This window comes from Vanessa cardui, chromosome 29 (genome assembly GCF_905220365.1).
Source record: "Vanessa cardui chromosome 29, ilVanCard2.1, whole genome shotgun sequence".
NCBI classification, from domain to species: Eukaryota; Metazoa; Arthropoda; class Insecta; order Lepidoptera; family Nymphalidae; genus Vanessa; species Vanessa cardui.
Genome location: NC_061151.1, coordinates 4910692 through 4932771, shown reverse-complemented (window position 1 = coordinate 4932771; position 22080 = coordinate 4910692). Strand labels below are relative to the sequence as shown.

Here is a 22080-nt window from a genome sequence, read left to right as displayed (position 1 = left end):
TACATATTTTTGACAATGTATTAAGTTACGATACACTACAATATAGTGATATGATTCTCTTATAGATTAGTTCAATCGATAAAAAAATCGATTTAACATACCGTAGGAGTTAATAAAAAAAAATTATAATCATTACGTAATATAAAACAAAGTCGCTTACCGCTGTCTGTCCTTATGTATGCTTATATCTTTAAATGTTTTAATAGATATATTGATTCGATTGGCGGTTTATGTATATACATGATCAACATATTAGAGAAACACTGAAAATTTTAGAGCTTTTGAATCGTCGAAATTAACAATTGAAGCAACCACCGGTTCGGAAATTAGATTCTACCGAGAAGAACCGGCAAGAAACTCAGTAGTTACTCTTTTTTATTAGTAGTTACTCTTTTTTATTGCGCTTACATTGCAAACGCTGGCTAAAACCTACGAGATATATAAAAATAATGTACTACAGAATTGTACGCCTTAAAAGGGTCTTCAAAAAGTTCTTATATCTATATTTAGGGGATACTCTACTAAATATTTTTTTAATTTAGTATCAGCATTGCAGCCGTGCTAAGCCGGGGCGGATCGCTACTTACTTATATTAGTGAAAGTAAGGGGCTGGGATTGTCATAAAGTGAAGGGAACGATGGTTAAATAAATTCACAGGCCATGTTTCATTTAGATCCAATATATTCAAAAACAATAACAACGGCCTGTAAATTTTCCACTGCTGGGATAAGGGAACATATTCCACAAGGCAGTTCCAATGCGGGTTGGTGGAAAACACATGTGGCAGAATTTCTATGAAATTAGACACATGCAGGTTTTCTCGCGATGTTTTCCTTCACCGAGCACGAGATGAATTATAAACACAAATTAAGCACATGAATATTCAGTGGTGCTTGAACCCGCAATCGGTTAAGATGCACGCGTTCTAACCACTGGGCCATCTCGGCTCGGATTCAGACATGTTTAAGAAAAACTAAAAGTCTAAACGTGCTTAATATTAGTAGGCTGATTTAGAAGTCGTATTATTATATGACTAAATTATATTTAAACTTACTACTTCGGAATGTAATTTTACTGCGAAGATTTAAACATAGAATGGAGTAACACGTTTTTTAATATATTGTCAATAACAGTGTATCTTCAAGAGGCTTATTTCAGGGAATAGCTAATGGATTTGTTTTTTTTTTTGTTATTTAATTAAACAGTACTTTTTAGTGAGATAAGTTACACAAATTTGAAGAGGTCTCTAAATATAATGCGAATGACAAATGAGGCACAACTTTAATAATACAAATATTATCAACACTTAAAAATACGCAAAAATAACTACGTAATTTTAATTCGATGTAACATGTTAAACTTTTTGAAGTTATTCACAGATCAATTTACGATCTCTACAAAATATATTCACGTACAAATATTAAATCTTATAAGCTAGTAATCATATATAAGCTACTTACAGATTACAGTTATGTCAATAAAATGATATTGCTGTGTTAGAAATCACGGCACAATAATTAACTTAACGGCACAACGTCGCGTGGTCACCGCGCGATGACAACTGACAACTGTCAATTGCCTATAGAAATGAAACGTCTGTGATTGGCCAGCTAAGTACAGTGCTACCAACCTAAAATATGGCTTATAAATATATTAATATAATTTGTATTTGATTTTGAGCTATTTTAAACTGACTTCAAAAAGGAGGAGGTTATCAATTCGTCTGTATTTTTTTAGTTTCCTCATAACTTTTTACTAGGTGGACCGATTTTGAATTCTTTTTTGTTTGAAATGTAGTTCTTCCTGTGTGGTCCCTGGTTCTCGTGTTGTTTTTTTATAGATATACTGTAGGGTTTTCTCGGACACCGACTCCAAATATAACAATAACTATAACTACGTTATATAATCGTACATCGAATTTTAAGTAGTGTAATATATTTCATTTTATTTTAATTAGGAGGACTCTAAAAATATCTTGAATACGAAATTATTTTTAGTACTTTTTAAATAGTGTTTTGTTTGAAGTCGGTCTTACTTTTTGTTAATATTTTTATTTATGTACAAATTAAGCTAACTTTATATAAAATAATACCTATTCTTGTTATATTTATTATAAGATAATTATTAAATATTTAGAAAATATATGTCATCCATTAGAATAGGATCTGGGATAATAAGGGGGATGAGGGAATTCATCGCTTTCATCGAATTAAGAAAGTGCAAGCTTTATGTCTTTAAATATATTAGTAATGTCTAACTGAATTATATTGGGTCGAATTTAGTAACTTTTGATTTTTCTTAAATATGAAGATTTTAACTAAGGTCTCAGGTGAGATTCAGATTGATATTACGACTAAATACAATACTAGTAGTTGCCCGTGACTTTGCTAGCGTTTTAGAGTGTTGGGTATCATGTGTGAGGCAAAAAAGTAGCCCATATACTTTCTTGGAATTCAAGTTTGCTTCATACCAATTTCATCAAAAACGGATCATATGTTTGGTCGTAAATAGCGACAGACAGACATACATAGTTAGTTTCAAATTTATAGTATTAATATAGATTTTCTAAGTTCAAAGTGTTACGGTTAGAAGGGTAGGTTTCTAGTGTGAGTGACCCCTTTTTTATCGCTGGAAAAACGCTTTACGCGCTTCCCCCACGTGATGGAAAGTGGGGGGGTATGTGGGACTCCCCGGTTTCCTGGACACTGAGTGCGCCCAGATCCACCGGGTTTACCCACTAAAACCAGCGGTACCCTCACCGTCTCTCGTCGGGATACGGGATCGCTTACGCATGCACTGTGGCGAAGTGTGAGTGACCCAGGGTAACCGTTAGCACAAGATATATAACAGTAGTACTTAGTTGGTCACACATGAAAGGAACGGTTAGAATTTCCTAACGACCTCAATGTCGATCTGGATATGCGGTGGTGACCACAATGAGCTCGAGCGAAATAAATAACTCTTCAACGGAAACATAGACAATACATCTTAGGTAGAGCTGGATGCGAGTAGCCGGAGAAAGACCACAACAACAACAACAGCCTGTAAATTCCCACTGCTGGGCTAAAGGCCTCCTCTCCCTTTGAGGAGAAGGTTTGGAACTTATTCCACCACGCTGTTCCAATGCGGGTTGGTGAAATGCGCATGTAGCAGAATTTCTATGAAATTTGTCACATGCAGGTATCCTTACGATGTTTTCCTTCACCGCTGAGCACGAGATAAATTATAAAGACAAATTAAGCACATGAATCAGCGGTGCTTGCCTGGGTTTGAACCCGCAATCATCGGTTAAGATGCACGCGTTTTAACCACTAGGCCATCTTGACTCTGAAAGACAGACCACAGTGGAGTTCATTTGGAGAGGCCTATGTCCAGCAGTGGACAAGCACAGGCTAATAATGATGATGATGATTTGGGAAAATAAAAATAAAAAACCTAAATTATATTTCTACAAGTAATATTTTTATTTTCTTAAACAATGTTTTGTCGTTTACCTTAAACTAGTAAAAATTACACCTTAGTATAAATAACTAATTTATATTTTATGACGAATTTTAAAAAAAGCACATTAAATATGGCGTCATAGATGAAAAGCCACACAGAAACTATTAAAGAAAAAAAAAAACGTTTTGTCTCTATTTGTATACAAAAGAAAGAGACAGGTTATATGCCACAATTAAAAATAACTGTAAATTAATAATCTGACAGTAAAAGCAAATCGATTGACTTTTTTAATGTATATTTAAATGGTGTCAAGCTGCTCTGGTTTGAACAGTAAAATAAGTTTTCTAATAGTTGCACACTGTAATTATATTGTTATATTATAGGTAGGTGGACTGGCAATTTGTCCAATTGATATATGAATATTTATATTGATCTTTAGAAATGATAACTGTGGATGTATGTACTCGACATTTGCCTACTTGAGTTTTGATGATTAAAGATTATCTGTCAGTGTCAAACTGAGATTTAATACAAAATAGTTTTAATTACAATAAAATACCAACAAATACACAAATTATAGATAAAAAATGACAAATATCCATTTAAAAAACATGCCGTTTTAAATTATAATAATCCGTCATGAAAATACAATTATTTATAAAGATTTTTGTATTTCATAGTTGCCTTTTCATTACCATATCGAAAAAATTATATACCACTGGCAAAACATAAGCTATGTTAAATATGAATGACATAAATTATACAACATATATAATAAAAAAAATCTTAATTAAAGATAAACCAGGAATATGGCAAGACACATTAATTCTAATCTTAAAATCTATACTTATATGTAAAAAAATGTTCCCTAAATTTTATATTATATTGTGAGTTTCAAAATTACTACAGTGTACCACACAAATCTAACTTTACTATAAATAGTCCTATTCATTTTTTTTTTTATATTAAAAACATTAATTATGTATATTGAGATTCATCGTTATTTATTCTTTTTGGCAATAAATTCAAACGCAAGTTAAAAATTAACTAATTTATGATCGATTACATTCAAGATCTGTGGTTTAATGTACGAAACAAATTAGTTAAAACAGAAACAATTCGAAAATTAAAAATGTGTCAAATCTAGAGTGAGAAGAACATCATTAAAAAAATATGGTCCAAAAAACTATTTTGCGAAATATTTAAATTACAACCAAAAAGAATAAGCACTATTAACAGTTATCATTAATATAAAAAAATCAAAGTTTCTAGCTTTTGAAACCTATTCTGTAACAGAATGTAAATATTAAAAAAAATTGTGCGTATACATAGAAATATATTATACTTAGCATAATTAAGTACTGGCTTGGAATGTTATTATAAATCTGTAATTCAATACGAAATATATTTGAAACAATATTAACTGATATATCAATTAAACATATTTACTATTTTAAATGTTATTTCTACGCTAAAAAAAAATTAATACATGCTTGTTGGTTGGGCTTTGTGCAAGAACGCCTGGGTAGGTACCACCCACTCATCAGATATTCTACCGGTTTGAAGGGCGAGTGAGCCAGTGTAACTGCAGGCACAAGGGACATAGCATCTTAGTTCCCAAGGTTGATGGCGCATTGACGATGTAAGGAATAGTTAATATTTCTTACAGCGTCATTGTCTATGGGTGATGGTGGCCACTTACTATCAGGTGGCCCATAAGCTCGTCCTCCAACCTACTCCATAAAAAAGCATGTACATATTTGCAAACTAATATATATGTATATATATGCGTGAAAATTGTCAGAATATTTATGAGTATTCACTTACGTACTAAAAATAACACTAACTAAAAAATAATACATTCGAAAAATCAATTCATAACTGTACAATACGGTATAAAAAATACAGGCGCGAATTTAATAATAATAATAAAAAAATAGCTACCACCGACTTTAAACAGCAACATATCTAATGAATTAACTAAATAATCTATAAATCTGCATTATAGTATTACAGGTACAAAATAAAATATATCTTTAGACAATTTTTTTTTATATTTCAATATCTAAGAAGAAAGAGCAGGGAATACAAGCTTCATACTTAATTTTTAGACCCAGAAAACATCAAAATTTTTGTCAGTTATATATTAGAAATTATATTAATAACTGTTCTTTTTATAAGAAACATATATTATTGCTTTTATATTCACATTTAAAATAAAAGAAAACTTTTTTATCTGTAGTCTGAAGTCATGTTAACTATAGATGTAAATATAGTTTGACTTATCACTAGAAAGAGACAAAACTACTGCTATAATAAAGTCTATAGTGCGACCAATAAATAACCACTAGTCGAGCTATCGTTCTATCTCCCTCGCACCATTAATCTAAATCCATGCTTAGTACATATGACACACATTTTCATATGAAATCGTTAAGAAATTTTATAAAACTTTCGTTAATCAAAATTGCCATAAGTGTTATAAATACTAACATAGACAATATAGTTGAATCAAAAATAATTATTTCCAGTACATTAATTGCTTAAACAAAAGTTTGTTTCCGACAAAGACTGAGCGAAATCCTTTAAACATAAAAATACGTGCTAGAAAGAGACAACTGCTGATCGGTAAGCCTTGTCTAACAATTTACTGCCTTTATTAATTTGACAGCTACATAATGTCCCAAATTATGCGTCACTCTTTGCCTAAAGTATCCACAGTTTAAACCTTTTCTATATTTTTAGAACTATTGTATGTCAAAATGTACACATCTTTTATATATCATACATATATGACATATATTATGATGTTTCATTAAGTTATTCGTCAGTGTTGCCAGAATTAAAATTACTCGTAATAAATTCCATTAATTTTAAAGCTATAGGAATGTTGAACAAATGTATAAAAAATAAACATATATATGTTATATGTTATATGTTATAATAAATCCGGACGGATATATAATTGCACTTCTAGGAATGTTTTAAAGTTAAAAAAAATATAATAAAAACATGTAATTTGTGATGTTATCAAGTCATTGCTTGAGAAATATATATATGTATATGTATATTTAGTTACGACAGTCTCTATAGACGTGCATATTGAATTCTATAAAGGGTGTCTTGCTGTCTGGGCTTAGATAGCACAAATCCTGTTGAAAAAAAAACATTTATATTAATTGAAATACATTAATTACATGTATCTATGTCACCGTCAGATTACTAAATTCGTTAGATTACAATCTGCAAAGATTGTAATCTAACGAAACATTGTCAACTGTGAAATATGATTGCAATTATGTATTATATTTATTATTATTTCAATGATGGATATAGATATATTATGTAACGTATTATTTTTCACTTTATTGTAATTTATATCAATGGAAAGCGGTAAAATTGTGAACTGAACTAGAACGGATGCATATCGCGCGCTAAATTTCGATAGATTAAAATCTGCCTCGTCAGATTGTAATCTAGCGCATTTTGTTATCTTATAGTGACAGATACATTACATATAATTACCAAAAATCAGAACGTCGTTCTTTTTTAACTTATTTACAAAAAACCTAAATAAATCATAATCCTAAACCTGCCTACTGAATCCCTCTCTCTATTAGCGAAAGCCGCATGAAAATCCGTTCAGTAGTTTTGAAGTTTATTGCGAACATACAGACGCACAGATGTGGCCGGAGGATTTTGTTTTATAACATGTAGTAACTAGTGATATTTATGTATACTCTATTCCAACAATAGGAGAGAAAAGTCAAATAAATAATGTTATTGTTCAAAAGCTTATTCACTATGGATTTGCCTAAGACATATGTACGGTCGGGGTAAGAAAAGGTTCGTCACCTTAAGATCTATTTTCGTGTGCTCAGTACGAGCGATAATCTGCTTTACCAATCGAGAATGACATATTGCGTCGCAATGATTTGATGTTAAGATTCAAAAGGTACTAAGAGTTTTAGACTTTTTAAGAGTTTTTCACTTGGTGGTAGGGCTTTGTGCAAGCCCGTCTGGGTAGGTACCAACCACTCATCAGTTATTCTACCACCAAATAACAGTACTCTGTATTGTAGTATTCCGTTTTGAAGGGTGAGTGAGCCAATATAACTACAGGCACAAGGGAACATCTTAGTTCCCAAGGTTGGTGGTACATTGACGATGTAAGAAATAGTTAATATTTCTTACAGCGTCATTGTCTATGGGTGATGGTGAACACTTACCATCAGGTGGCCCATATGCTCGTCCGGCTACCAATAACATAAAAAAAAACAAAAGACTTGATAAAGAAATCAATTTGAAAACTGACGAAGGTTTTCTTACTCTGATTGTACTTTCGGATAGGTATCAGCAGCTAATTGACATTCCCTAATCATCACACAAACATCCTACACGTCGATCTCATCGTGCAGGATTGCCTACCAGAATATAACAGCCTAAGGAGAAAAGAAATCGAAAAAGGCCATTACGAGATGTAATTATATAATGACGATTTCTCAGCAGGACAAACTTTGGTCTAATAGTAAATTACATACCTTCAGAGGCACGAAGGCCGCTCTGATCTTCATGTGTCTGTCCATGTTGCACTCCAGGGTCATCTTCGAGGTCCAAAACTCGCCAGTCGGTACCGGTTTCGCGATTTCGCGGTTCAGTTGACAGTTCTTGATCGTATCGTATTTGCAATGGAGGTCGCACAAACGCATTTCTTTTAATTTTGACGATCTGCAATTATATACATAATCTGTAACGTAAAGAGGCCCAAAAGAGGTATTCACTGTTCACTCACTTTGAGGAGATACAAGATAATTTTAACTATGCCGATTTGTACATTCAAATCGTTTGTTAAAAATACATGGGTAGCAAAAGCATGTTATTCGATACAAGATTTTATAGATGATAAAAAAGCGTGGAGTTAATACCTGTTGACTTCCAAGCAGGATACATTAATTGAAATAATTGTATTTAATTAACATGAAGTTGTATTTTTAAATGTTAAAAAAGAGTAACTACTGAGTTTCTTGCCGGTTCTTCTCGGTAGAATCTACTTTACTTTACTACGGATTGGTGGAATAAACGTGGCAGAACTTCTATGCAATTAGACATGAGCAGGTTTCCTCACGATGTTTTCCTTTACCGCTGAGCATAAGATGAATTATAAAGACAAATTAAGCACATGAAACAGCGGTGCTTGCCGGGGTTTGAACCCGTAATCATCAGTTAAGATGCACGTGTTCTAACCACTGGGCCATCTCGACTCTATATAGTATGTATATCAGCATGAAGCGTGGCAGAATTTGTATGCAATTAGACACGTGCAGGATTTCTGACGATGCTTTCCTTCATCGCCGAGCACGAGATGAATTATAAAAATTAAAATACAAGAAGAAAATTTTGGGTTCAATTTAAGCCCCAGAGTAGAGTCACGTGATCTAACTCCTGGCCGAGCTCGACTAGAGATGAGTGAGTCTATGGTGCTGTCGGGATCAATGGCCGCGTGTAAGCAATGGCAGGTGTGTGTGTCTGTGTGTGTGTGTGTGTGTGTGTGTGTGTGTGTGTGTGTGTGTGTGTGTGTGCGCACCTGAATGTGAGGTCGAGGCGCTCGGCGCGCAGGCAGCGCGACAGCGGCACGGTGAGCGAGTAGTTGTGCGTGGCCCGCGAGCACGCGCGCGCCGCGAACACGCTGGCGTTGGCGCGCGCCGCGCTCCACACGCCCACCGACACCGTGTCGCACTCTGCCGCCGGACAGAGATAGCTGAGCATTCGACTCATTCTCTCTCGAGACAAATATTATACTAGTATAAAGCTGAAACCGCACTTTGGCGGCGCGGAGCGGAGAGGCGCGGCGCGGAGCGGCGTCGATTAATATTATATCTAAATAATAATATGATTCAAACCGCACCACAGCGGCGCGGCGCGGCGTGAAGCGACGCAGCGCGGCTTGTTTGGGCACCAAAGAATATTTTGCCGCTAGTGCGGTATAGCTAGCGGCGCGGCGCGGCCGAATGTAATATGCTCATTTCGAGTTCAACTAGCAGCCAAACAAGACGACGCACGATGGACGAGGAGAAATTGATATCGATATGAATTTTTCTTTTGACAGTCTCAAATTAGTATGAAAACGAACGGTGTCTTTCAAGAGTCGTGGAAAAAGTTTGTGGTATTCTCCCTCTTTGTAGCGAGAACGTGGGATGTCATGTATCCATGAAGATTTCATACATTTCCTTTTTAAATTCTCTAATTTTTCTGCCTCTTCACATAGTAAAGACACCGCGATAACTTTTTCAAAAGTTTCGTCCATCTTCAATGTCGTCTAGCTACGCACTGACTAGTGAAAAGGCCGCAACGCGCCGCTCCGCTGCAGTCTAGTCTAGTCCGCTCCGCGCCGCTAAAGTGCGGTTTCAGCTTAAGACCGCAATAGTGCCGTCTTACTGACATACTGACGCCATCTTACATGTCAGGTTATATTGAAACTGTACATTTTGTGTATGGACTTTCCAGAAGTCATTTAAGGTAGATGCCTTAGTTTACGATTGTAGAATAAATTTTGTAAGAAACACCAAAACACAGAACATTAGTAAATGTTGTCACGTGACCAAACATTGACAAAAAAGGTCACTTCTACTCAAATTGAAAACCTGAACTCTTTCGTCACCTAAACTTATCGGCATACTAATATATGACTTTAATATATAACCAAATATAGAATAGTCCAAAAAAGATAAATTTTAGATAAAGCTGAATTGTCTTTTCAGTTATTAACACAATACCACTTGAAAATATGTAACTACTTGTTACAAGCGGTTTCACTCGCTTTTTAGGGGTTAGTTGTTATTTGTCAGGCAAAAAGGTAGCCTATGTCCTTGGAGTTCAAATTTGCTTTACACCAAATGTCATCAAATTCGTTTCAGCGGTTTGGTTGTGGCAGTGTAACAGAGAGACATACAAAGTTACTTTCACATTTATAAAATTCATATAGATAACACAACGTTATACAATATCTAATCCCCCCCCCCCCCAATCTAGGTTTTTTTTTTGTTTTTATTGTCACCATCACCCATAGACAATGACGCTGTAAGAAATATTAACTATTCCTTACATCGTCAATGTGCCACCAACCTTGGGAACTAAGATGTTGTCCTTGCCTGTAGTTACACTGGCTCACTCACCCTTCAAACCGGAACACAACAATACTGAGTACTGTTATTTGGCGGTAGAATAACTGGTTAGTGGGTGGTATCTACCCAGACGGGCTTGCACAGAGCCCCACCACAAAGTAAAAAGGGTTACATAATTATAAATCATATCAAATCACCTGGCATACTTATCTCTTCCGATTGCTCAATGATCATCTCCTCGGAGCTACTCCTCAACAAAGCCTCATTCGTCTCCCTTGCATCTCTCGTCAGCTTATCCCTCACATCTCTCCTCAGCCTCCCACTCTCCGAGCCATTCACTTTATTTTGCTCCAAGTAATTCGATTCAGCCATGATTTCCTCATGAATTGCGTTTTTCAGGGAATCGTTTTCGGTTTTTTGTATTTTCGAACTGTTCTTCTCTGGTATGACTGGTGTCAGGGGAAGTTTATCCTTGGGTATAGTCTCTAGTGTCCTGGGGTAGGTCTCGTTTAGCTCTTTGTCCGTTTTAGAACGCTCTAAGGGTTCCTGGTTTTCGTATGTCTGTGGAGGATCGAGGCCGCAAGAAGACTGAAAGAAAATTATTTTATTTATAATAATAAATACTTATTTGACAACATCACATACATTACTCTGATCCCAATGTAAGTAGCTAAATCACTTGTGTTATGGAAAATCAGAAGTAACGACGGTACTACGAACACCCAGACCCAAGACAACATAGAAAGCTAATGGTAATCTACACCGACTCGGTCGGTAATCGAACCCGGGACCTCAGAGTGGCGTACCCATGAAAACCGGTGTACACACTCGACCACAGAGTTGACTATCAAAGATTATATAATATAAAAAATGGTCCTTCGAGGCGGATCCTATAAGATATATTTATAAAGTACTGTTTTTAGAAAACATATTTTGTTTAACTCTACTTAAAACAATAAAAGAAATAATCCTCACCAGAAAATACAATATCCATTTGGAAATCCTTTTAATATCCTTTTTTAAATGCAGCGTGAAGAGAAAATTATACTATTATTAAATATAAACAAATCATATGAGGTTACAATCACATATATGACACAACTTGGTTTGGAGGATGAGTGAGCCAGTGTACCAACAAGGGACATAACATCTTAGTTGCCAAGGTTGGTGACGCATTGGCAAAGTAAGAAATGGTTATTATTTACTACAGCGCCATTGTCTATTAGCGGTGATGACCACTTACCATCAGGTGGCCCATTTTTGCTCCTCTTTCAACCTATACCATGAAAATAAATTATTAAATAATAATAAACATAATGTCTGTACAAAACATTAAACAACAGACCACATTTTATTCAAAAACATAAGTTTTTGTTACTTTACTTATATATACGATGATAATGACTTTATATTTTTTAAATTTTAAAAAAGACTAACTACTGAGTTTCTTGTCGGTTCTTCTCGGTAGAATCTACTTTCCGAACCGGTGGTAGCTTCACTTAATTGTAAAATGACGATTCAAAAGTCCTTGTAAAGCTTACTTGAATAAAGTTTATTTTGATTTTGATTTTACATAAGCTGTACACCTTTTTGGAACTGCAGGTTGGTTTATTCCGAAATCGATTGTCATCTCACCTGGCACTCAGCGTCGAGTTCGTTATCGGAATTCACGGTGAAGGTGCAGCCGCTGCCGATGACGTCAGCGATCCGAGTCAGTACCACCGGCGTGTCCAGTTGTGGGGTTTGGGATGTTTGGTCCATGTCTGAAATTAAATGTCAAGAGTTAAACATGAGGCCATTGTGTCTCAACAGGCTTTACTCGGTGGTAGGGCTTTGTGCAACCCCGTCTGGGTAGGTACCACCCACTCGTCAGTTATACTACCGCCAAATAACAGTGCTCAGTATTGTTGTGTTCCGGTTTGAAGGGTGAGTGAGCCAGTGTAACTACAGGCACAAGGGACATCACATCTTAGTTCCCAAGGTTGGTGGCACATTGACGATGTAAGGAATAGTTAATATTTCTTACAGTGTCATTGTCTATGGGTGATGGTGACCACTTACCATCAGGTGGCCCATATGCTCGTCCGCCAACTTTTAGGGTAGACATCCACTAAGACATTCACGAAATTCCACCCGAAGGGTGTAAAAAGCGGGTTGGAAGTTTGTATAAGAAATCATATGATTTCTAAATAAGAGAATTGAAATTAAATATGAATGCTCTTTAGATTCGTGGAGGCGTAATAATTATATATCTTTAGAAATCAACCCCCTTTGGGTGTAAAAACAGGGGATGGTAATATAGATAAAATAAGAATCTTTACAAGCTGAAATAACTGCAGGCACAGCTGGTAATAAATAAAAACCAAAAGATTTCAAATCCCACAGCTGGGTAAAGAGCCCAGAGGGGGGGAAAGACATAAAGTACTTACTTAGGACATTCTTTACGTAATTCCTTGACGCGTGCATAGTTGTCGCCGTGAAGTGCGGGTCGGGGGTCGCCGTCGTGTACTCCGGACTGGTCTTATACGGACCTTTCTCTGTTGACAATAACACAGCGCCATGTTTTACATATATGATATTAATGGAAAACTTTAAAACTTATTCTTAATGCAAAAGATAACTTCTGAGTTTGTTACTTGTTTTTGGTCGAATCTACATTCGGAACCTGTGGTAGCTTCGCTTCATATAGTTTGTTACAACAACAACAACAGCCTGTAAATTCCCACTGCTGGGCTAAAGGCCTCCTCTCCCTTTGAGGAGAAGGTTTGAAACATATTCCACCACGCTGTTCCAATGCGGGTTGGTGGAATACACATGTGGCAGAATTTCTATGAAATTTGTCACTTGCAGGTTTCCTCACGATGTTTTCCTTCACCGCTGAGCACGAGATGAATTATAAAGACAAATTAAGCACATGTATCAGCGGTGCTGGCTTGGGTTTGAACTCGCAATCATCGGTTAAGATGCACGCGTTCTAACCACTGGGCCATCTCGACTCAAAAGGTATATTTGGATATTGATTTTTGGTAACAAACGTCAAAGGGAAAAACGTTAAAGTCAGTGAACTTGACGACCTCCGTGGTCGAGTGTTGTGTACACCGGTTTTCATGGGTACGCCACTCCGAGGTCCCGGGTTCGATTCCCGGCCGAGTCGATGTAGATTACCATTAGTTTTCTATGTTGTCTTGGGTCAGGGTGTTTGTGGTACCGTCGTTACCTCTGATTTCCATAACACAAGTGCTTTAGCTACTTACATTGGGATCAGAGTAATGTATGTGATGTTGTCTCATATTTATTTAGTTTGTTTTACGCAATCGATACCACATATAATATATGTATTATATACATATTATATATTACGTACCAGTAACACCTGCTTTAAAGTTAAGTATATATTCAAGTTGGTTCGTTCATACTGAGAAACATTGTTGCATAATGTGTTACATTAGTGTCTAAATTATTATGTATTTGGAATATTGTTTTTAAATTATAACTTACCTTTAGTCTTCTTAGCGACTGTATGCTGTGATTTTAGGTTCTGTAAAATAAATTAATATTTGCGTTAAAGTTGACGTAACACGAAGTTTTAAAAACGCTGACTATACAGGAAAATATATTAAAAACAAATTTGCTGCCAGAACGCTTTGTCAAGTATTCTGCTAGTATTCTTGCCGCCATTCCACGCTGTCATAATTCATACAGTAACTATTGTTAATTCATATTTTTATATATCTGAGCATTTAATGTTATTAATTCTTATGTTAATGAACGTCTTGTACATAGCAAAATTAGTAATAAATAACTGTATAATTTTTGGTATAATACATCCGTTCTGAATTGTTACGGGTAAATCTCGTCCCATTTGAATCATGCATTCAAATCATACAATCATTCTAATTCAAATAAACAAAGTATTAAACGTGTCAATCACTCACTCGCTCACAGTTCAAACCGGTACTTAACAACGAGCAGGATGGTAATTACAATTTAATACATATGAGTAGCGTCAACACAACAATGTACGAGAGCAAAGTGTCGCGGGTAGCGTCAGCAGCGGCGCTCACCTGTATGCGGTTGTGCGCGCGCGGCTCGTGGCGCGGCGCGGGCGCCAGTGCGCGTGCTCGAGCCGCCACAAGCTCGCGGTGCTCGCGGAAGTACAGCGCCGACATCGCCACCAGGCTGCACACACACACACACACACACACACATACAACTTAAATACACAAGTGGGGCTGAGATGGCCCAGTGGTTGATTGCGCGTTCAAACCAGGCAGGCGCTACTGAATTTTCATATGCTTAATATGTATTTATAATTCATCTCGCTCGGCGATGAAGGAAAAAGTCGTGAGGAAATTAATCGTTTATTTAATTAATTGTATACGAGTATACATGCTTTGTTTACACAGACAATGATGTAACAAAACCCCCACTGGATTTATCCGTACATTGGTATTCGTTGTCAACACTTATACAATTATAATAAAAACGAAACGCAGTTACATATCAAAAACTTGAGATGGATTTGCATATGCCATACCACCGAGTACAACGCGTTCAAATTAATTTAACACCTTAAATCTATACTAATATTATAAAACTAACTAACTCTGTTTGTCTGTCGCTCTTTCACTACCAAACCGCTGAACCAAATTTGATGAAATTTGGTATGATGCAAATTTGAACTCCAAGAAACATAGGGTACCCCTTTTTTAGCTAACACATGACTGATAACTCCCTAAAACATAAGCGAAGCCGAGGGCGACAGCTAATTATGAATAATAATAACAAATACTCACCATACGGCCATTATGAATATTAGTATAGTTATTATAATCTGTAGAAACTTATTCGATATTAATTCGTTACTGGCATCCCCGTATCTGTATTTCCTTCGACAGCAGAAAGCCAAATTAGTGTTGCCATTTCCAAAATTGTCCTCATCCTTCAACCATAGACACGAATCCTTCTTTTTGGACGTGTGCGTATAATTTTCATCTGGCAACTTTTGGGTACTTTCAATCGTATTTATATAAGCGGGATAAACTTTCGGTTCTTCTACCTTTTCTTTGCTGGAATGATATCTGACGCACGTTTTGTTGTAATTATAATATTTCCCGTATTTCGAGTAGCTGCCGTGGCAGTTTTTGCATTGTTTGCGCGTAAATTTCGGGGAGTTGTGGCTCAATTTGTGGCAACACTCGTGCTTGCGGATGCTCCGTGCGATGTCCCTTATCTGGTCGATGGATATGTTGCCGTCGCTGTAGAAGGACTTCGATGATGTTGATACGCCGGAGAAACGGGAATCTACAAACATACATTTCATTTAACATGTATTATTATGTACATTAGTACCATTTCCCATTGGATGTTCTAAATATTTTTTTTTGGAAAATTGTATGTTTCCATAATTTTGGGTTAACCAACATTGACCCCGAGAATCCCCCCTAGGTATTGGAGACCGCATAGGCGGGCCAACCGTCAGGGCGTCACGGCATGCGTAAGCGATCCCGTGGCGCCCGCCGAAAGACGGAGAGAGTACCACTGGTTTTTTAGTGGGTAAACCCGGTGGACTTGGGCACACTCGGCGTCCAGGAAACCGGGGAGTCACCCCCCCCCCACATTCCAGTTTTTCCAGCGAAAAAAAAAACCAAGCAAACAACACTGAATTCATCCAGTGCTCAGGAAGAACATCTTAATGAAACCTGCATATTATTTAAACATATATACACACATTGAAACAATATAATGGAAAAAGCTCACTACCTTTTAATTTCCAATTTTCTGTCATGTTGTAAACTTTTAGGATGACTGAAAGACAATTGCTTGTTGTGGAGATGAGAATGCTGAGAGGAATGTGGTGTTACGCGAATGGATAGAGTAAGGAATGAGTACATAAGAGGAAGTTTGAAAGTGACATCGATAGCCGAGAAGTTACGTGGAAGGCTATCATGGTATGGGCATGTGATGCGGAGGAATGAGGAACATATTATGAGGAAGGCCTTGAGCATGGATGTGGATCCAAGAAACGATGGAAGGATTGTGTGCAGATACGGTCTTGAAAGAATGTTACTTGTGACAGAGAAGTATGGAAAGAGAAGACATGATGCGCCGACCCCAATTAAAACTGGGATAAGGGCAGGAGGATGATGTTGTAGGCTCTTTGGACGCTCAGAGGCCTAAAGTTTGGAAACTTCACTCAAGCGGTATTTCATTCGTTAAATACTGTACTCTATACGACCTATCCTTACCATTACTAATGCTAGACCTCGAACTGTCCCTCCTCTGAAGGACGCTGATCTTGCAGAGCTTCCTGTTGATCCTCTCCAACTGATCGATCCTGGATTCCAGATTACCCGTCACTTTACACAACTCCTTGACAGCTCCAAGGTTCTCCATAAAGATACGATCCTGAATATAGGATAGAATATAATATAAGAATACGGAAACATATTATTTTATATTGATTCTTTATTTAACGTAAATACGACCTAATCTCATGTAGTTCAAGAGACATCAATTACTTAAATTAAGTACTTTTTTATTATTTATATTATATATTCTGAATATGAATAGAAAAAGAGCATCACATAGCAAATCTTAAATCTTTATAATATATTTATAATTCTTTATTGTAATAACTTAATTAATTGCAATCAAGAATCATCTATAATTATCTGCACACGGCTACGGCAAAATGAGACCATACTTTATGCGCAGCTATCGTCCCATAATAACTAGGACAATAATAATTAACTCACGTTATTAATATATGATATAAATCATAATAATTCAGTTGTAATAATAATAATTTCAAAATATGTATATATAACTAGTTTGATAACAATACAGAAATAAGTACATAAGAGGAAGTTTGAAAGTGACACCGATAGTCGAGAAGTTATGTGGAAGGCGGCTATCATGGTATGGGCATGTAATGCGGAGGAATGAGGGACACATTGTGAGAAAAGCCTTGAGCATGAATGTGGACGGATATAGAGGTAGAGGACGACCAAGAAAGCGATGCATAAAGTATGGTCTCATTATGCCGTATATGTGCAGATAATTATAGATGGTTTTTGATTGCAATTTATTAAATTGTTACAATAAAGAATTATTTTTAGAGGGCGAAAAAAGATAACTAGCTATTTAAAGATAACTAATGTGTTTAAGATTAAAAATAAATTTTAATAAAGGTTTCCTTCAAATCAGTTTAAAATGAAATGAAATCGAGAGAAAATCTGTCAGGACCAACTTTTTTGAATTTATTTGGTCCTAAATACACAACCATTAATCTACATATATATATATATACATAAATGAGAATTCCCTTTTTTAAATTTCAACTGAGAAAGCTACCAAACTATTATACAGCATGTTTCTAAAAAAGTGATGTACAGTCAGGGAAGAAAAGGTTCGTCGCCTTAACCTCACCTTGTTGACGACGAGGAACTTGTGTATGGTGTCGCCGCCGGGCAGCGCGACGTCGCCCGCCTCGCGCACGGCGTCGGGCAGCACGCGCCGCACCTCCTGCGCGAGCACGCCCGTGTCCGCCGGCGGCGCGCCCGGCTCGCGGCCCAGCAGACCCGAGTGACGCGCGAACGACGGGTCGTACGTGAACCTACGGGGCCACTGGTTACAACGCGACCCTTCTACCCGACATTGCGGGTTCCAACCCAATGTACTCTCGTGCTCGGCGGTGAAGGTAAGCATCGTGAGACAACCTGCACGTGTCTAATTTCAACGAAAATCAGACACACGTATCCACAGAACCTTATTGGAAGGTGAGCAGAGATGGCCACAGTGCGGGTTCCGAGCCTTTTCTATCTCGTAATGGGAGGGGGGTACTTGGCCAGTGCCCAAGATGGCGCCTCGTTACACCGTTACCCGCTGAAAGTACCAGCAGTACCTTCTCTTCCACCTACCCAGACGAGCTCGAACCAAGTGGAAGATTAAATTATATCCTCCATCATTTAAAAAATTACCGAAATTAAAATATGTCTAGGAAAATTGGAGCTGAGATGGCCCAGTGGTTAGAACGCATGCGTCTTAACCGATGATTGCGAGTTCGAACCCAGGCAAGCACCACTATATATATGAGCTTAATTTGTGTTTATAATTCATCTCGTGCTCGGCGGTGAAGGAAAACATCGTGAGAAAATCTGCACGTGTCTAATTTCAACGAAAATCAGCCACACGTGTATTCCACCAAACCTTATTGGAAAAGTGTGGTAGAATATGTTCCAAAACCTTCTCCTTAAAGGGAGAGGTCGAGAGAAGCCCAGCAGTGGGAATTTACATTGTTGTTGTATCCACCGAACCTTATTGGATCAGTGTGGTGGAAAATGATTGTACTGTTCTCCTTAAAGGGCAACAATGACAAATGTACAAGCTGTTACTTTTCTTTTCTGTTTATTTCAAAAACAGCTATGCTAATAAATCACAAGGTACATTGAGGACCTAATAACTCAAACTCGTGAGTTACGTCTTCCATTGCTCATCTATCTGTAGCAGTATGAAGCTTTGAAGTTCGCAATATTGGAGAGTACGTAACCTTTCCATTTCCGTAACCATTGATCCTGTGTCTGAAATTCCAGGACATTTAGGGCCGGATTTTTTTTAATATTATAGGTTGGCGGGCGAGCAAATGGGCCACCTGATGGTAAGTGGTCACCATCACCCATAGACAATGACGCTGTAAGAAATATTAACTATTCCTGACATCGTCAATGCGCCACCAACCTTGGGAACTAAGATGCTATGTCCCTTGTGCCTGTAGTTACACTGGCTCACTCACATTCACACAATTTTCACATTCACATTCACACGGATTCCATCAGATGGAAAAAAAATACAAATATTATAGTACCTATTTTAAAACACGTATTTGTACACTAATGTCCTGTACATTTGGGTATTCTTAAATGTACAGGACAGGTCAAAGTCAACATCAGTCGAACATGTCCTGTATTTGATGGACTATTTCATCTCGAGTCGAGATGGCCCAGTGGTTAGAACGCGTGCATCTTAACCGATGATTGCGGGTTCAAACCCCGGCAAGCACCGCTGATTCATGTGCTTAATTTGTCTTTATAATTCATCTCGTGCTAAGCGGTGAAGGAAAACATCGTGAGGAAACCTGCATGTGACAAATTTCATAGAAATTCTGCCACATTGGAACAGCGTGCTGGAATATGTTCCAAACCTTCTCCTCAAAGGGAGAGGAGGCCTTTAGCCCAGCAGTGGGAATTTACAGGCTGTTGTTGTTGTTGTATTTCATCTGATACTCACTTGACGACCCTTATGCTCTGCACATTCTTCAGTTGCTGTGCCGTGTCCAACTCCTCGATATTGTGCTTGGCCCGCGCGTCCGAAGGATGCACTATATGGCCCATCACTTTCAGATTACCTGTAACAATTGTATTTAGGTTGAAAACTCTTTTAAATGTTATATATGAAATTATATATTTATGTAATTAAAATCTGGGGAGGAACTGACTTTTTTCTTCTGTGTCATTCTTTATTTTTGTTTATGGCGTACAATTATGTATAATATTATATATTAAGAAATAAAGAAATCAAGATAATGACTATTGCTTCTCAATATACATATATTCTGCAATGTTATGTATGTACGAAAAAATATTAATGATTTCATGAGAAAATGATTGAATTCAATATATGTCGCAGACGCCATCTTGTTTTTTCTGACCCTATCGCTTTAGTACGAATGTGTGGAAATGGAAAAGGATTTTATAGTATGTTTATATTCGGAACTAGATGGCGCTGAAACCTTACGTATGAAACAATCAGCCAATCATAATCCAATGCTGCACTTAAACCTTCCATAGAAGCGGATAACACTTGTCCCTCCATTGTTTTTTTTTTATGGAATGGGTTGGAGGGGTTGGCAGACGAGCGTATAGACAATGACGCTGTAAGAAATTTTAAGTATTCCTTATATCCCCAATGCGTCACCAACCTTGGGAACTAAGATGCTATGCCCCTTGTGCCTGTAGTTACACTGTCTGTCTCACCCTTCAAACCGGAACACAACAATACTGCGTGTTATTTTTTTAGCGGTAGAACATCTGAAGAGTGGGTGGTACCTACTACCTACCCAGGCAGGCTTGCACAAAGCCATACCACCAAGTAAATTTTAATCTCTGTAAGTTTTAATCTCTTATTCACTTCTAACTACACCGACGGAAAGAGATAGAAGTTTTTTTTATTTAAGGTCGATGGATGGATCTCTGGACCATCTCTAATGGTAGGTGTTAACTACCACCCATAGACATTGACGCTGTAAGAAATATTTACCATTCCTTACAGCGCCAATGCGCTATCAGCCTTGGGAAATATGATATATCCCCTGTGCCTCTTACTCTGGTTCACTTACCTCTCAAACTGGTCGAAACAATACTAAATTACGTCCGTGAATATGTACAGATGCAGACACGAATGTCACCCAATTGTCACGTCGTAGCGTGCGCGCACCTCCATACATATTCATTGACTCGACAAGAGTGACGAAACAGTCACCGTGACAAAAGTTACCAGTGCGCGCTAGTGTGTTTAGTGTTTAGTGATAAGTCGATGGTGTAATTTTTAACAATAAATAAAGTAAATTAATACCTTTTGGGATTTGTTGTGATTAATAAATTAAGTTTTACAAGTATTACTAACCATTTATAACGCAGGCTTCGTCTGGTCTGTCAGTGTTGATGCCAACTCTACCGTTGTAATGGACGCTGTTCTCAGACACGCCACGCTGCCACCAGTTCTCTGTGCAATCCGACTCGAACTGACCGGGGTTTGATGCCTGGATAGTAAAAATAAAAAGTGGTGACATTTGTCCTCATACATATTTGGCCATACATAATTTTGTCCCGTGTGCCCATTATTACACTGACTCACTTTTACAACAATTGTTGGTGGTTGTTAATAGTTATACGGTGTAAAATAATGTCCATTATTATACTGGCTCACTTTTACAACAATTGTTGGTGGTTGTTAATAGTTGTACAGTGTAAAATAATGTCCTGATTTAGTTTTATAATCTCTGGAACCACCAACTACTAATCCTACAGACCAGATCACGTCAATTTAGTGTAACAATCTCGATTGACGGTTTAAAGGTAGATAGAACCATTGTAACTACAGGCACAAGCGCCATAACTTAGATTCCGTGATTTATAGCGCATCATATATGTAAAGAATTGCAAACACATTTACCATCAACTGACCTATTTTTGGGAACAAAGATATATTAAATGAGCCGAGATGGCCCAGTGGCAACACGTGTATCTTAACCGATGACTACCGTTTCAAACCCAGGGAGAATCACTGAACATTCATGTGCTTAATTTGTAAAAAAAAATCATCTCGGCGGGGAAGGAGAGCATGTGAGGAAACCTTTCATGCATGTGTCTAATTTCACCATTGTCCGCGTTGGAACAGCGTCGTGCACCATCTTCTCAAAGGGAGAGTAGTCTTTAGTCCAGCAATGGGAAATTTG

The 22080-nt window shown here is 37.2% G+C and overlaps 2 protein-coding genes across 2 annotated transcripts in view; both read right to left on the bottom strand.

Moving 5' to 3' along the window:
* The window catches only part of LOC124541937 (putative fatty acyl-CoA reductase CG8306), a 47803-nt gene extending 46236 nt beyond the window's left edge, over window positions 1–1567 (bottom strand). The window contains exon 1 of the mRNA XM_047119876.1: window positions 1461–1567. The gene's annotated coding sequence lies outside the window, so the exon portion shown is untranslated. The remainder of the gene's footprint in view (window positions 1–1460) is intronic.
* Window positions 1568–5965: 4398 nt separating this feature from the next.
* LOC124541862 overlaps window positions 5966–22080 on the bottom strand; it is a 44473-nt gene continuing 28358 nt past the window's right edge. The window contains exons 8-20 of the mRNA XM_047119771.1: window positions 21249–21384; window positions 19854–19971; window positions 17997–18183; window positions 16814–16973; window positions 15362–15869; window positions 14582–14744; window positions 14064–14103; window positions 12995–13102; window positions 12201–12328; window positions 10763–11153; window positions 9029–9182; window positions 7986–8172; window positions 5966–6596 (exon numbers count right to left, since the gene is read on the bottom strand). Coding sequence (XP_046975727.1) covers window positions 6516–6596; window positions 7986–8172; window positions 9029–9182; window positions 10763–11153; window positions 12201–12328; window positions 12995–13102; window positions 14064–14103; window positions 14582–14744; window positions 15362–15869; window positions 16814–16973; window positions 17997–18183; window positions 19854–19971; window positions 21249–21384 — 2361 coding nt within the window. The 3' untranslated portion in view covers window positions 5966–6515. The remainder of the gene's footprint in view (window positions 6597–7985; window positions 8173–9028; window positions 9183–10762; window positions 11154–12200; window positions 12329–12994; window positions 13103–14063; window positions 14104–14581; window positions 14745–15361; window positions 15870–16813; window positions 16974–17996; window positions 18184–19853; window positions 19972–21248; window positions 21385–22080) is intronic.